This window comes from Peromyscus californicus, unplaced genomic scaffold, assembly GCF_007827085.1.
Source record: "Peromyscus californicus insignis strain IS unplaced genomic scaffold, ASM782708v3 Scaffold_24__1_contigs__length_46423439, whole genome shotgun sequence".
Classification (NCBI taxonomy): domain Eukaryota; kingdom Metazoa; phylum Chordata; class Mammalia; order Rodentia; family Cricetidae; genus Peromyscus; species Peromyscus californicus.
The window spans coordinates 4,349,044-4,362,255 of record NW_026294535.1 but is presented as its reverse complement, the minus strand read 5'-3'; the positions used below and the strand labels follow the sequence as shown (position 1 = coordinate 4,362,255).

Sequence of the window (13,212 nt, the reverse complement as noted above, 5' to 3'; positions counted from 1 at the left end):
CCTACACCACCAGGAGGGGCTATTCTATTTTGCATTTTATTAGACGGGCTTAATAGGTGTTGTCAACCTAGAAGAGATCTAGCAAATCTGTTCCAATCTGACAATCAGTGAGACTGGGGCAGGATCCTGAACCTATGAGAGCCCTGAATGGATGTGTGACAGCCTAAGACAGTTAGCATACCTGTCTCTACAGGTTCCAAGAAACTTCAGTCTTTGGTTGGGAGTGAACCAATCGAACTAAAACAGCACACATGGCTGGGAGGACAAAGGTCAATTGCAGGGACTGTGGAGATGGCTCATCCATTAAGAGCATTTATTGCTGTCTCAGAAGACCCACAGGACACCTAACAAACCTTTTTAACTTAAATTCCAGGTGGACTCTGCCCTCACCTGGCCCCTGTGGGAATTGCATGTACATGGTGGCGAAACACCATAAGTATAAAGAAAAGCACCACAAAATATTCCAACATACATTGAAGGAATTATCTCTGCTGTTCGGATATCACTCATGTTATATTTCAAGAAAACCAGAGACAGAATTCTTTTCATTTCTTTATTTCTTTTATACAATTTTAATGAATATTCTTATTTCCAAAAATGCCTAGATGAATATACTTTCGTTTCCCTTTAATTTGGTGTACATTATGATTTCATGAACATGTGTGTACAGTGTACCACATTTTACTAGTAGCTAAATATATGACCTCAAGCATACAATACATCTAGTTTTTCTCTATTATGTAGTGGGTATACATGGAGTAGGCTATGCCATCCACATCCAGGTGCAATCCCCCTGTGTATCCCTGAGGCCCATGAATGGAAAATCCTTGTGTAGCCTGAGCTTCCTGGAACTTACTGAGATACATCCAAGCCTGTGAGTTCTGGGTTTACAGGAGTGTGAAACCTCATCTGACTAAAGAAGAGTCTTAGAGTGAACAGTTTGAAATTTATTTGATTCATAAAATACATTCATTTTACTCAACGGGGGCTTTCAAAACAGCATCATTATATACAGTGTATAGCCTTAGCAAACTATTAAAACAATGACAAGATAAAAGTAATAACAAAAATTAACACAACCTTAAATGAAAATGAAGAAATCCCAAAACCAAAGCATAAATATCCCAAGATATAAAACAAAAAAAATTGAGGAAATTGCAACTTTCTTTGGAATTTCATTATGGAAGAGCAAAAGCAGTGAGGAACTGGCTTATTCTCTGTAGAGAATTATCTTCAGCAAAACTTGCCCATGACATGGCGTCAGCATCAGCACTGCATTAGAGAGGATCTTATGCTTTTGGTGTGGTCTGTCTGGATGGCAATGTGACATTAACACAGTCTTTCTTGTCAGATTTCCCATCACATATGGACTCAGGGTTTTTAGTAATTTATTTTGTGTTCTCTGTATCTTAGACTTATTTCTGACACAAAATTTTCCCTGGGGATAGTGAGCCAACAGATGTGGATCAGATTGTGGCTGGATCCCCTGATGGTAGGTTGATATTTGCATCATTAGTGAGTTCAAAGCTGAAAAGAGGTGGCATTTTCTGAGGAGGCCTTAAACCTGGAGTGTAGAATGTCATGCCTTCAAGGTGTCCTGGCTGCTTCTAGCCTTCTCAGTCTTCTTAACAGGTGCTGTTAAGGAAAATCATTAGAAAAATATGATTCAGAAACAGTTTTGCTGTGCCACTGGCAAGAAAATCAGGGCCTATTCATCCCTAGTAAACAAAAGTTAAGGAAGGAAACACACCCCATGAACACCCTGCTGTTGGAGATGGAGCTCAGTGGTGGATTACTTGCCTGGGACATAGTGTTTATGCTTCAGCAGCTCCATGTGCAGGAGGGTCTCATCCTGGACCGTAGTCTGCTCCGTTCCTGCTGGAGGTTTTCAAACCTAAGGAAGAAGGCAGCAAGAGCAGAAGCCCATGGGGGCGGGGGGGGGGGGGGGGACCTGCCATGTCAGCTTTTGAGCCCCAACTAGATCTGCTAAGCTAGACAATCAAGCAGTACCTTTCAGCTGAGTTAATTCCCTGCTTCCCCAAGGGAAAAGTGTCAGAGAGGTCTTGGGCAAGATTTTTTTCTCAAATTTTAAAAACTGCTAAAAGTTGAACTGGAAAATACACACTGTGCTGGATTAGAAAAAACAGCATATTTCTCCAACAGTCCAGAGACATCATTTTGGAGAAATATCAGTATGACAAGGTCTGAGGCACAGATCAGAAGAGATGCAGCTGGACTTGATTAGATACCAGGTGAATATGAACTTCCTGGAAAACTCTATGCCTGCCCTCTAGTGGAGCCTATACAGCAATGCAGAATAGGCTTTGAATATTCCTAAAGCTCAGACCCCTGCATGGGATTAACTTGTCAACCCCTACTCTGTTTATGACCAGTGTAAATCTTCTCATGAGAAACTGATAAACACTGCAGAGAGCCAGCAATCAGCAGTAGGCTGCTGTATGCTATCTGCCAAAGGGTAGAAACTTATCTCTGAAGTGATGTTCCTGATGAAAAATAAAGTTGCAAGAGGATGCACTTCCCTTCATGATTGATGATCCCCTCTAGGTTTCTGGCTACCATAGAAATATTTGTGAAGAGATCTAACTTAGGAGATGAGATACTCAGAGCATACTAGAGGTCTCAAAACGGAAGAAGGGGACACAATCGTCATAAGACAAAGGAGAAAGCATATTGTTTCCTGGACATAAGTTCCTGTTGACTGAGTCAGCAATGACACTCTGAGGTGTTCTTTCCCTGGCTGTGGCTGGAAGCTTTGCCAATCGAACAGAAACTCAAAGAGGACAGAGATCCAGGTAGAGTGGACCCACTTGGATCCACCTGCTTCTGGAAGCCTAGGCTCCTACTTCATCTGGTACACAGTGAAGTGATGCTGCAGCTTTCCTGCCAAGTCCCTTTGCCAGGTGAGCAGCTCCTTCTGCTTCAGCAGGGAATGAAGATTTTCCTCAAGTCTTTGATGTTCGTGCTCATTAGAAGATTGTGTTTTTTTTTGTTTCTGGTTTTTTTTTTTTGGTTTTCCGAGACAGGGTTTCTCTGTGTAGTTTTGCGCCTTTCCTGGAACTCACTTGGTAGCCCAGGCTGGCCTCGAACTCACAGAGATCTGCCTGCCTCTGCCTCCTGAGTGCTGGGATTAAAGGCGTGTGCCACCACAGCCCGGCAGAAGATTGTGTTTTTAGGAGAGGGTTTCCTGCACCCATGAACATACAGATGCATGAAGACACACACACACACACACACACACACACACACACACACACACACACACACACATACACACACACGAGAGAACATATATATGTACATGGGTGCATACATACAAGCACACTACATTGCTTCTGTTTTTAGTTTCCTAAATAACACTGATGTAATAGGAGATCACCTGGGATACTATGGAGAAGAAAGTGACCTTTCATTAATCCATAGACTCTCTACTCATATTCCAGCCCAGAGGCAGGAAAACACAGGAAACTCTGAGCACAGGGATGTGGAGAAGATTGTGTACTTTTACTCTGTTTTGATAATTTTCATTTTATTTTTAATTTATATGTGTAGGTGTTTTGCCTGCCTGTGTGTCATATTAGCACATGGTAGAAAAACTCATTGGACCGATAAGTCAATGTAGTGCTTGCCTTATAAACCTGTACACCAACAGGTGAACCCCAGGGTTCCTTGACCAGTAATCTAAGCTCTCCAAGCAAGTTCCCAAGTCTGTACATTGAAGGCTTAGTTCCCGAGCAAAGGACCACTGGATGGCAGTGGACCAGCCCCTTGCTCTCACTCAATGCTTCTCAGTGTCTCCAAGGGCAGCAGCTTCCTCCTAAAAAAGCTCTCTAAACCACAGCTTGCCTCAATTTAGGCCCAACGGAATGAGCTCAGAAAACAAAACAAAACAAAAATCTCTAAAGTCAGGAGTCTATATTAACCTTTTCTCCAAGTAATATGATTATGTCAGGAATTTCTTTGAGTAACAGAAGGTTGAGTAACTCACATCCAAATGATTGCATGTATTATTCCATGCTTCACAAGATTCCATGGACCACATTGTATGTTTTCCCTAATCAAGGATGGGCATCTGAATAGTTTCTAGCTGGAGGTGTTCTGATGAGTCCTGCTGTAACCCTGTTGTCCCCTATTCTCTGTGGACACCTACTTTACATTCTGGAATCAATGGACCACTGGAGTCTGCATTCAACATTCTGAATAATTATATATAGGTTCACACAGGGCTTCACCATCTTACACTACTAGCAATGTCTGAGAGTTCTCATTTCTCTCAACCCTTCATCAGGCCGATTTTAACTCAGTATGAAGAAGTTTGGAATAAAAGCAGGTTCTGAGGGCTGCAGACACAACATGGAGTGGGTGCTTTAGAGTATGAGGAGCCTCAGTGTTGCACTGAGACAGCCTCTCCTCATACCTCAGCATAGCTGTGGGACTTCGGCTGGGCTGAGATGCAGCCACAAGCACCTCTGCAGTTCAGCATTTCTCAGGGAATAAAGTCCAGGCCAAGCTCCAAGGACAAGGTTAGCTGAACCAAGGTTAGGCAAAGGTGAAAGGAAAATGGCGGCAGGCGATGAGGAGAAGAACAAAACAGGATGCAGGGAAGTCATCAGTGGTCAGCCACCATTCACCCAGAGCAGAGAAGGACACCAACCGTCAGGCACCTTTCCTGCCTCTCAGTAACCTCTTTCTCACCTTCATGTACCCCATTACTTTGTTTTCTCCAGAGGATTTCTTTGCAGATAAATAATTCTGCCTCTACAAAGACCTGAAAAAATTTTTAACTTGAATCAATTTTGTGGCCTTTTGTTGTTGTTAACTGTGTGGACATGCTCCATCTGTTCTTTGACTGATGAAAAGTGGTACTAACCAGGTTAGGCATAGTACTTTCTCATTGAAGTCTCTCTCCATCATTGTTAAAGATGTTCCATTGTTCCATGAGTGAGTGAACATACACATAGAGGCTCAAACACATATTCTCATACCCCATAGAAACACATAAGACAACACATAGGCACATAACACACACACACACACACACACACACACACACACACACACACACACGAACACACACACACACACACACACACACACACACACACACACACACACACACACCTTACTTGAACCCAGAAGGGCAAGGGAGAATATTGGAATCTTGCAACACCTTTTGTACTACAGGGAGAGGTAGTGTGTCCTCCCTGTTGTCTACAAGCCTCTTAGACTCAGCCAGGCTTTTCTGCCCTGGCCTGAACTTGTTTCCCCTCCTAGGGAAGTTTTTATCACCAGACTCACTGATTGTACAAATAAATAACAACCTCTGCACAACTGAGTTTGACCACACAAGACCAAATGCCCATGGAAGATGGCTGGACAGGAAGCCTCCCAATAGATCTAAGTTGACCCATCATAGACTCCTCCCTAAACCTACCCAGACTCCTCCACAGAAGGCAGTGATAGACCAGAGAATGGAAGTCACCCATTGTCATTACCCAACAACTTTTGACCAGATTATAGTGCATGTTATATTAAAACAGCCCAGGTCAGACAGTAGGAGGCTACCTATGTCACCCACAGCACTTTCCTGAACTACAGCACTCTATAAAACTATGAGAAGGAATCTTTCCTAAGAACACAGCCATATACATGTTAGAGTGAGCATCAAAATGTCAGGTTCCATGTGTGAAGCTAGTAAGACAAACCAGACATTTCCTGGGAAGTTACTTCTATGCCATGAAAGAAGAGAAGTCTACTTATTAATTTTAAAATAGATCCATTGTTTGGCTTTTGTAGGGGACGTTCCTCCTTCCATACTGTTTCTGCCTCTGATCTCATATGACCTATGCAAAGCAAGGGAGACCCAGACCCTTGACCTCACTCACTCAGATCTCTGTGCTACTCCCTATGTGGCTCTCATCATAGCACTGCTCTTTCCATACTAGCATATCAGTGAGTGACATGTGATTTACCCATCTCCTTCGGTGGACTGTAGATTCTAGCATAGCAGTAGGGTTTCCTTGGCAGTCATGCAATGCCTTCCAAGAGGCTAACTCCCCAGAAAGCCTTGTGAATGATCACAGAAATGAACAATTAGATGGGATGGGTCAGGTGGATAAGTGAGTAGATGGTTCCATGGGTGTGTGTATATGTATGTGTATGGTTAGACAGGTGGGCAACTTGGCCCTGCTGCTTCAACCTACCTGCTGCTGCTTTGTCCAGAGGTCATAGGTCTTCCCATAGGCCTCCACACTGAGCCTCCTTGCCTCGTCACAGGACTCTTGTAGTAAAATCTGCTCCCCCTGCAGCTTTCTGTTGTCCTCTTTCAACATGCTCACTTTTTCCTTTAGCTGAGTCCTTTCCCTCAGGAGCTGACTGTAGAGGGTGCTGAAATATCACCAAAGATGATGAGTTCCACATGCTTCTGCACTCCTGGCTCTAATACCACCCTTCCTGCAAGGCCCCACATCCCCATCCCCATGACCCTGGGCAGGAACCCACATTAGCCATGCCAGCATCACTCAGGTGCAGGCCAAAGCCAGAGAATAGCCAAATTCCAGATAGATTCAAACTGCTTCTGAATACCCTGACAGCAAAAGGGATCCATGTACCTATGAAAACTGGATCCTCCACCCCCCCCACACTCTCTGGTGTTTAACTGTTCACAGTATTCGGGAAACATGAGCAGGTAGAGTCAAACCATGCTCTAAAGTGGACAGAGGACCCAATGGGAATACATTCCATCCACGATTCCCATAGAAACCAACTCTGTAAGCTCCTGCCAGAGCCACAGAAAACATTCATGGTGAAAACCATGTTTTCTCTCTAGAAGCTCCAGACTTTGACAGGAAAATGTTGGGAGGGGCTCTAAGACTCTTTATTCTTAGGAGAACTCAGTTTAGGAGGCACAAGTCCATGAGCTATGAGGCAGGATGCTTGCTAAGAAGTCAGACTAGAACCACAGCCCACCTTTGTTCAAAGGTGAAGAAGGGGAGAAGCTGCTGTGGGATGTCTTCTGTATGCTGTGAGTATGTGTTTCTCCCATTGGTTAATAAATAAGCTGCTTTGGCCTATGGCAAGGCAGGATGGAACCAGGCAGAAAAATCCAGGAGAGACAGAGAAGGAAGTCAGAGGTGGAGGAGATACCAGCTGCCACCCAAGGAGCAACATGCCAGCAGCCTGGTCATGCAGCAGCCATGTGGCAAACATAGATTAACAGAAATAGGTTAATTTAAGATGATAGAGCTAACTAGCAAGAAACTGAAGCCATTGGCCATACAGTTTGTAAGTACTATAAACCTCTGTGTGTTTATTTGCGACTATTTAACTTCAGGAGGTGAGTAGTACAGATTCCTCCTGACAGCTGGGCCAGGCAGGACTGGAGAAACTTCAGACTATCAGAAGCAGTCCCTACCAATTTTTGGAGTCCCATCTAAGTTAGACACTCACCGGTAGGAGTTGGTCTGCTCACTCAGCTCCTTGCACTTGTACGATGCCTCAGTAATCTCCTTGGGGAATTTCTTCACATCTGACATCTCCTTCTCATGCTGTATTTTCAGCATCTCAAGCTCAGATATCAGCCTGTGGTAGGGCATGGCCCCAGGAGCAAAGAACCCCATGAACACGGGTGTCAGGGACCACATGTATTAAGGTTCTGTTTTATACTACCCTAGCCCACTGGATTTCACACCCTGAATTCTATGTACTGGACCTCCTGATGTGCATTAGACTTGTCTCACTGTCCCAGGGCCAGGAAAGGCTGGGTGTCAATAGGAAAGGAGACAGAACTACATGAGCTCCCTCAGTAGGCCTGGAGGGGTAGACTAGCCAGCTAAGAGGGTCTGAGGAGTCTGTGCCACAGATCGGGGTCTATTTGAAATCTGCAATGACATTTCCACTGTCTTGAGAACAGAGATTCTTTCTCCTTACAAGGATAGCCAGAACTCATAATCAGTAGTGCCATGAAGGAGGCACTACATGAGGATGGCTTTATAAACTCCCAAGGGGATTCCAATGAGGCACCAGGGTGAGCACAATGCTGAGAGCAGTGATTCTCAATGTGGGGCTCCCTGGCCTCAGCACATACATCACCAGAAGTCTTTGAAACATGTGAATATTCAGGCCTACTATCAAGCTCTGACTCGCAGGATCTTGAAGGACACACACACACACACACACACACACACACACACACACACACACACACTGTAAGTAAGCTTCTCAGAGACAGTACCAAACACACTCAGACACACAATCCTCAGCACAAAGAGATTTATTACCCCACAGGGCAAGCATGGCATTGGGAGCATGTCTCTTGATCAGGCAAAGGCAGACAGCAAGCAGCAGGCTTTTTTCAGCAGTGGGTTTTTAAGTAGAAAGATTATGTCTGTGCTAGGGTGAATTGTTGAGATCTGATTGGATCAGTTAGCCAGTGTAACCAAGTAATGAATTTTGATTATTAGACTTTGGTGTTTAGTTTCAAGAATGAGTCAGTGTCCACTAAAGGGAATGGACTTTGGGGACTAAATTTAGGAATGTAATCTAATGGTTTATCAAGGGAGAGGGAAGTGAAAAGGGCAAAACCTGCCACTGCTAAGTTTGGGCCCCTTAGAGAGCACTTCACACACATAAACCCACACACAGTTAGGACGTCAGAGAAATGCAGGTAAGTGGCATTGTCTCATAGTATAAGGAACAAGCTGAGAGGAGAGGAGATGAATTCCAGGCCTTCTGGTGACACACAGATGGACTGAGTAGGCCCACCAGGCCATTCAAGATGCTGCCATAGCAAAAAGCAAAAATAAATATCAATTCAGAGCACTGAGCATCTCCTAAAAGCCAATGCCTGTCAGGGCCTCTTGAAATGCATGTTGTGATCTTACACCTTACTGCCCCTCTCTGTAGATTGTGATTCAGGCCACAAGCTCTGGTTTTCATTGGGAGGATTCAGAACAGACTATGTCCTATCTCAATCATACAGGCTTCAGTTCTGCCTCTCAGATGCACTCAGGACACAGTAGGTTCAAGACAGTCACCAGAGAAAAGGGCATGTTGAGTACCTGTTGTTCGACTCATTGTTGTTATAAAGGGCCAGGAGTTCCAGCAGTTCATTCCTCTCATTGGTCATCATCTGTAGCTGAAGGGTCAGTTTATCCACCTGGTTCAGCTGTTGCTCCTGCTCAGTGAGGAAGAAGGGTGTGGATGATGCCTTCCTAGTAGTCCCTGTAGGTACATAAACACAAGTGAATTTGTCCAGATGAATGGCATAGGGCCAAGAGAGATCATGTGGAGTCCCAAGAGGAGTCCTGAGGAAGAGGAAATGCATGGCACCCAGTGAAGCCCTCAAAAATCCGAGCAGATATTCTTAAACTGGGGACCATAAGCCATGTGTCTATCTCCAATCTCTAGGGATAAATATATGCCTCAGACCCTACTTCAACTTCAGCCCCACTGTCCCTGAAAGGCATAAGCGAGGCCAGTCATGTTGGTTTGGAATTCTCACCAGATACCTAATGTGATGCAAGAAAGTTCTGGACTGCCTGGTGCTTCGCATCTCTCAGCCCTGATAATCTGTGTGCAGGACTAAAAGCAACTGAATGTCTCAGACCTGGGTACATGGATGGAAAGTTTTCCTTCCTGGTATTTATATCAGATATCCATGAAATCTACAGAAATCCACTGAGAATGAAGTGCAGCAACATCCTAACCTGATACCTCTGGGCCTCCTTTAGCATTCTTTGCCAATCATAATGAACTGGAAAAGGTCCCAGCACAGCAGCTGCATCCCTGACATTTCCTGGCCCTCTGCCCTCAGAAATCCTCCACTTTGAATCTGCTCTTTAGCAACCCAGGTAAGCTGCATAGGGCCATTGCTTCAGATGTTCACAGCTACTGCACCCCATTAAGAGAAGGACCAATTGTGGCATCAACTCCTGTTTAGAAAACCAGTGCTTTCTATGTGAATCAGTGTGCTCAGTTTTGTCAACATGTCAATTGGTGAACCTGTGAGCTCTTAATAAATGCCTCAAGGGCAGTTGGCATTGCCACAACACTGGTGATTTCACAGAAGATGCCAATGACTCTCCAGGATACAATAGAATTTCCAGAGAAGGGACTGTTAAGATCACTGCTAATGTCATCATCTATCTGATAACAAACTCTTCCCCAATTCACCAAAAGCCAAGCTCCTCTTTCCAGCAGCCTTCCCTGAGACAGAGCAGGGCCTTGAGCACCTCGTCATTTCAATCCAGAGATCTCAATGATTCATTAGAATCTAGTTCATTCTAATTCAATAGTTCATCATGTATGGAGGGCAAGACTCAATTTCCAAACACTGGCCAGGAATGGCTCTTCTCATACTGAAGAATGCTAAATAATAAGATGAGAAATAAAGGATACTAAGAAATTAGCTCAGGATAATGAGGAAGGAAGATCAGTTCCACAAGGTGAACAAGCACATTGGAGAAGATCCACGGGGCTGTTACAATGTATGGGGGTGGTGAAGGATTATATGGGTCCTGTCAGAACAATGATAAGTCATATAGGTAATGATGAAACTTTTGCCAAAACTTCAGCAGAATACATTCTAACCATCATGATGTTAGCAAAGGAGTTATCAATTATTGAAAGGTATGACTGAAAATACCTAAGGACTTGGCATCCACAGGTGAGCCCTCTGACACCAAGAACAAATACTTACAGGAAGAGTGATGTCCCAGTTTGCACTCAGGTAGAGGGAAGATGACTGGCGAGTGAGAGGAAAGGAACTCAGAAACCTTAGGGGTCACTGACATGCAGCAATACTTGGTGGCTCCTGCCCTGCTAGTGGTTGTTATTTAAACTGTGAGAACCTCTAGCTCTGGCCAGAGGACTTTACTCTCCTTGTTATTAGTGACACACACCAAAAGACATCCAGTGTGGGTGAAGTGCAGGGCTGGTACTGAAACCTCTTTAGTCCCTCTGTGCTTCCTTCCCACTCAGAGTGAAAGCAGAGGGCCCTCAACAGAGCAGCTGCAGCCTTGACCATTCCTGGCTCTCTGCCAAACTAACCTTGAAAAATCCACAACTTTGTTCTGCTCTTGAAGAACTCAGAGGACTAGGATAGGCCCATGGCTTCTCAGAAACTCTCACCCCCTTAGCCCCACTCCTAGAAGGATCAGCTGAAGCCTTCCTCCTTCAGGAAGCTCCCCATCCCTTTCCCAGGACTCACTGCGCTTTCCCCAGAACCATTTATTTCTTGATGTGTGACATGGAGACTGAAGGGCATCTTCCTTCTGCCTCCCTTTGGTCTCCCTGTGCTCGCCATCCTGTCTCCCAAGAATCCTGTTCAGTCTAGTCAGCATGTCTGTAGGTGAAACGTGAGACACTGCACAAATGCCCCAATGACAGTTGGTGTTGCCACAACACTGGTGACATCACATGGAATGCCAGGGCTCTCCAGGATACAGTAGAATGTCCATGTGCTGATGTCACATGGTATAGTTGTTACATCCCTGTCTCATACCTCACCCAAAAGTGACTTGAAACCAAGGTGCCATTTTCAGGGGCCTCTGGGGTCACAATGGAAGCCATTAGTTATAATCCTCCTTTCAAAGTCAGAAATCTAGGCCTCTGCTTCATTAGAAACTTTATCTAAGTGAAGTTGAAAGCTCACTTTGCATGTACTGTCCAGGGTTGGATTTTCCCTCCTTAAGATTCATAATCAATTATTTGAGAAAGAAAGGATGCTTAGAAATTAGGTCAGGACAATGAGGAGTAGTAGGGATGAGACCTCTGAAGTGAACAATCACCCAGGGAAGATCCTCAGACTTGTAGAGATTGGTGGCTCAAAGAAAAGTCACATTGTTAGTTATGAAGATTTCACCAGAGTGTCAGTAGAGCTAACTCAAGCTATGAGTTTATGAGTGAAGATGTGACTAGCTCTGGACAGGTCTGGTTGGAGCCACTAAGACCAGGTGAGCTCTCAGATATTGAAAGCAAGCAATTCATGGAAAGAGTAGGATGACCCAACCCTTGAAATCATTGACTGAGGAAAATGTAGTGGCAAGTCAGAGTTCAGTGTTGGCTATGGAGAGGCATCATGAGTGAGACAACACACACACACACACACACAGACACAAACCAGGCATACAATCATGGAGTAGAACATGATGTAGATCACTGCTGTGGTGCTTCAACCAGTAAACAAATCCAAACGCCTAGTTTTGGCACCACCTGTTCCAATCCACATGCTCTTGAAGAGGTGGCACTGCTAGCTTTGGGTACAAGATCCATTAGGAGGACATGAGAAGGGCAGGCAAGGGGAGAGAATCAAGAGTTGTTGCATCATACAGCTTTGTTATACCCAAACCTCACATTTCTTATCATGACATCGCTATAAAGAGAAGCCAGGTCATGGTCAGCATGGAGTGCATGTTCTCCAACCAAATCTCTGGATTTTGTCCACCAAAGCATAATCCTTGCAGCCTAGGACTTATGAAACTTTTGGGTGATCTGTGCCATTTCAGATTTTGAAGCTTTAAGCAAATAAATGTGATTGTCAACTTTATTTCTAAATAGAGTCTTGTGAAGACCAAAAAGTTGAGTACATCCTGGAATTTGGGAGCAAGGCATGTCCTCTAAACTGATATAAAAACTATTTTAAGAACATAGATGACAGTATTGGGGGTAAAGAAATCTGAGTAGAGAGGTGGTATAGAGAGAGGGGTGAGATACTCATTGAGTGTGATTGCTCACATGAATCCAGAGATGAGGCAGTAGATCTAGATGGAAAAGTATAAAGGATTTCCTGCAAATCCCAGTAATTAGAAAGAGGCCTGGAGTCATCTGTATAGTTGAGATCTCAGACAGCTTGGTCTTTCTAACAATCAATTGTGAAACATCACACTTCCATGAACAGATACCCTGCCCAGGATATATAGTTATATACCCAGCAAAGACAGAAATCCCTTCTGCATGGTCCTGCTTCTTATCTCACTTATGCCCCATCCAGAGGAGGGTTCATGTTCTTCCAAATGCCCTGAGATCAAGCTGACAGGGGGACGGCACCTGCCTTTTACAATGTTCATCTCAGCCCACTCTTGGTAGTTGGATCATGTTCAGGAAATGAACTGGGAGATAAGACTTTGCCTAGCCGCTTCTCAAAGTTCAGGCTTGAGACTCTCCCTCTGTGAATGTCAACTTTCCTGTCTTCTA

General features: G+C 44.4%; 3 protein-coding genes across 6 annotated transcripts in view; 2 read left to right on the top strand and 1 right to left on the bottom strand.

The window, feature by feature from the left end:
* Nopchap1 (NOP protein chaperone 1) overlaps nt 1-13,212 on the top strand; it is a 155,060-nt gene that overhangs the window by 139,740 nt on the left and 2,108 nt on the right. The window lies entirely within an intron of this gene.
* On the bottom strand, nt 1,414-13,205 carry LOC128119611 (uncharacterized). Of its 3 annotated transcripts, XR_008221588.1 has the most exons (5): nt 9,078-13,205; nt 7,468-7,599; nt 6,222-6,405; nt 1,751-1,894; nt 1,414-1,635 (listed from the first exon to the last, which is right to left on the bottom strand). XR_008221588.1 is itself a non-coding variant. In XM_052752978.1 (4 exons), exons 1-4 carry the CDS (start codon nt 9,341-9,343, stop codon nt 1,588-1,590), a joined length of 630 nt encoding a protein of 209 aa, XP_052608938.1. In that variant the 5' UTR covers nt 9,344-13,205; the 3' UTR covers nt 1,414-1,587. The 3 variants fall into 3 exon arrangements, 2 of the variants coding, with proteins under 2 accessions (XP_052608938.1, XP_052608939.1); XM_052752978.1 differs by lacking the exon at nt 1,751-1,894; XM_052752979.1 differs by lacking the exon at nt 1,414-1,635 and having other exon boundaries at nt 1,642-1,894.
* The window catches only part of LOC128119610 (disks large homolog 5-like), a 44,936-nt gene continuing 33,692 nt past the window's right edge, over nt 1,969-13,212 (top strand). Inside the window, exon 1 of one of the 2 annotated variants that reach the window (XM_052752977.1) lies at nt 1,969-2,921. In XM_052752977.1, the coding sequence (XP_052608937.1) occupies nt 2,888-2,921 (34 nt within the window). In that variant the 5' untranslated portion in view covers nt 1,969-2,887. The remainder of the gene's footprint in view (nt 2,922-13,212) is intronic. The other variant, XM_052752976.1, reaches the window with a different exon arrangement.

Excerpts from the sequence above, each read along its gene's own strand:
- LOC128119611 (XM_052752978.1), bottom strand. The coding sequence starts at position 9,343 with ATGCATTTCCTCTTCCTCAGGACTCCTCTTGGGACTCCACATGATCTC. Across the intron at positions 7,600-9,077 it reads AACAATGAGTCGAACAACAG|GCTGATATCTGAGCTTGAGA; the intron begins GTACTCAACATG and ends GCCCTACCACAG. Across the intron at positions 1,636-6,221 it reads TCTGGACAAAGCAGCAGCAG|CACCTGTTAAGAAGACTGAG; the intron begins GTAGGTTGAAGC and ends TTTCCTTAACAG.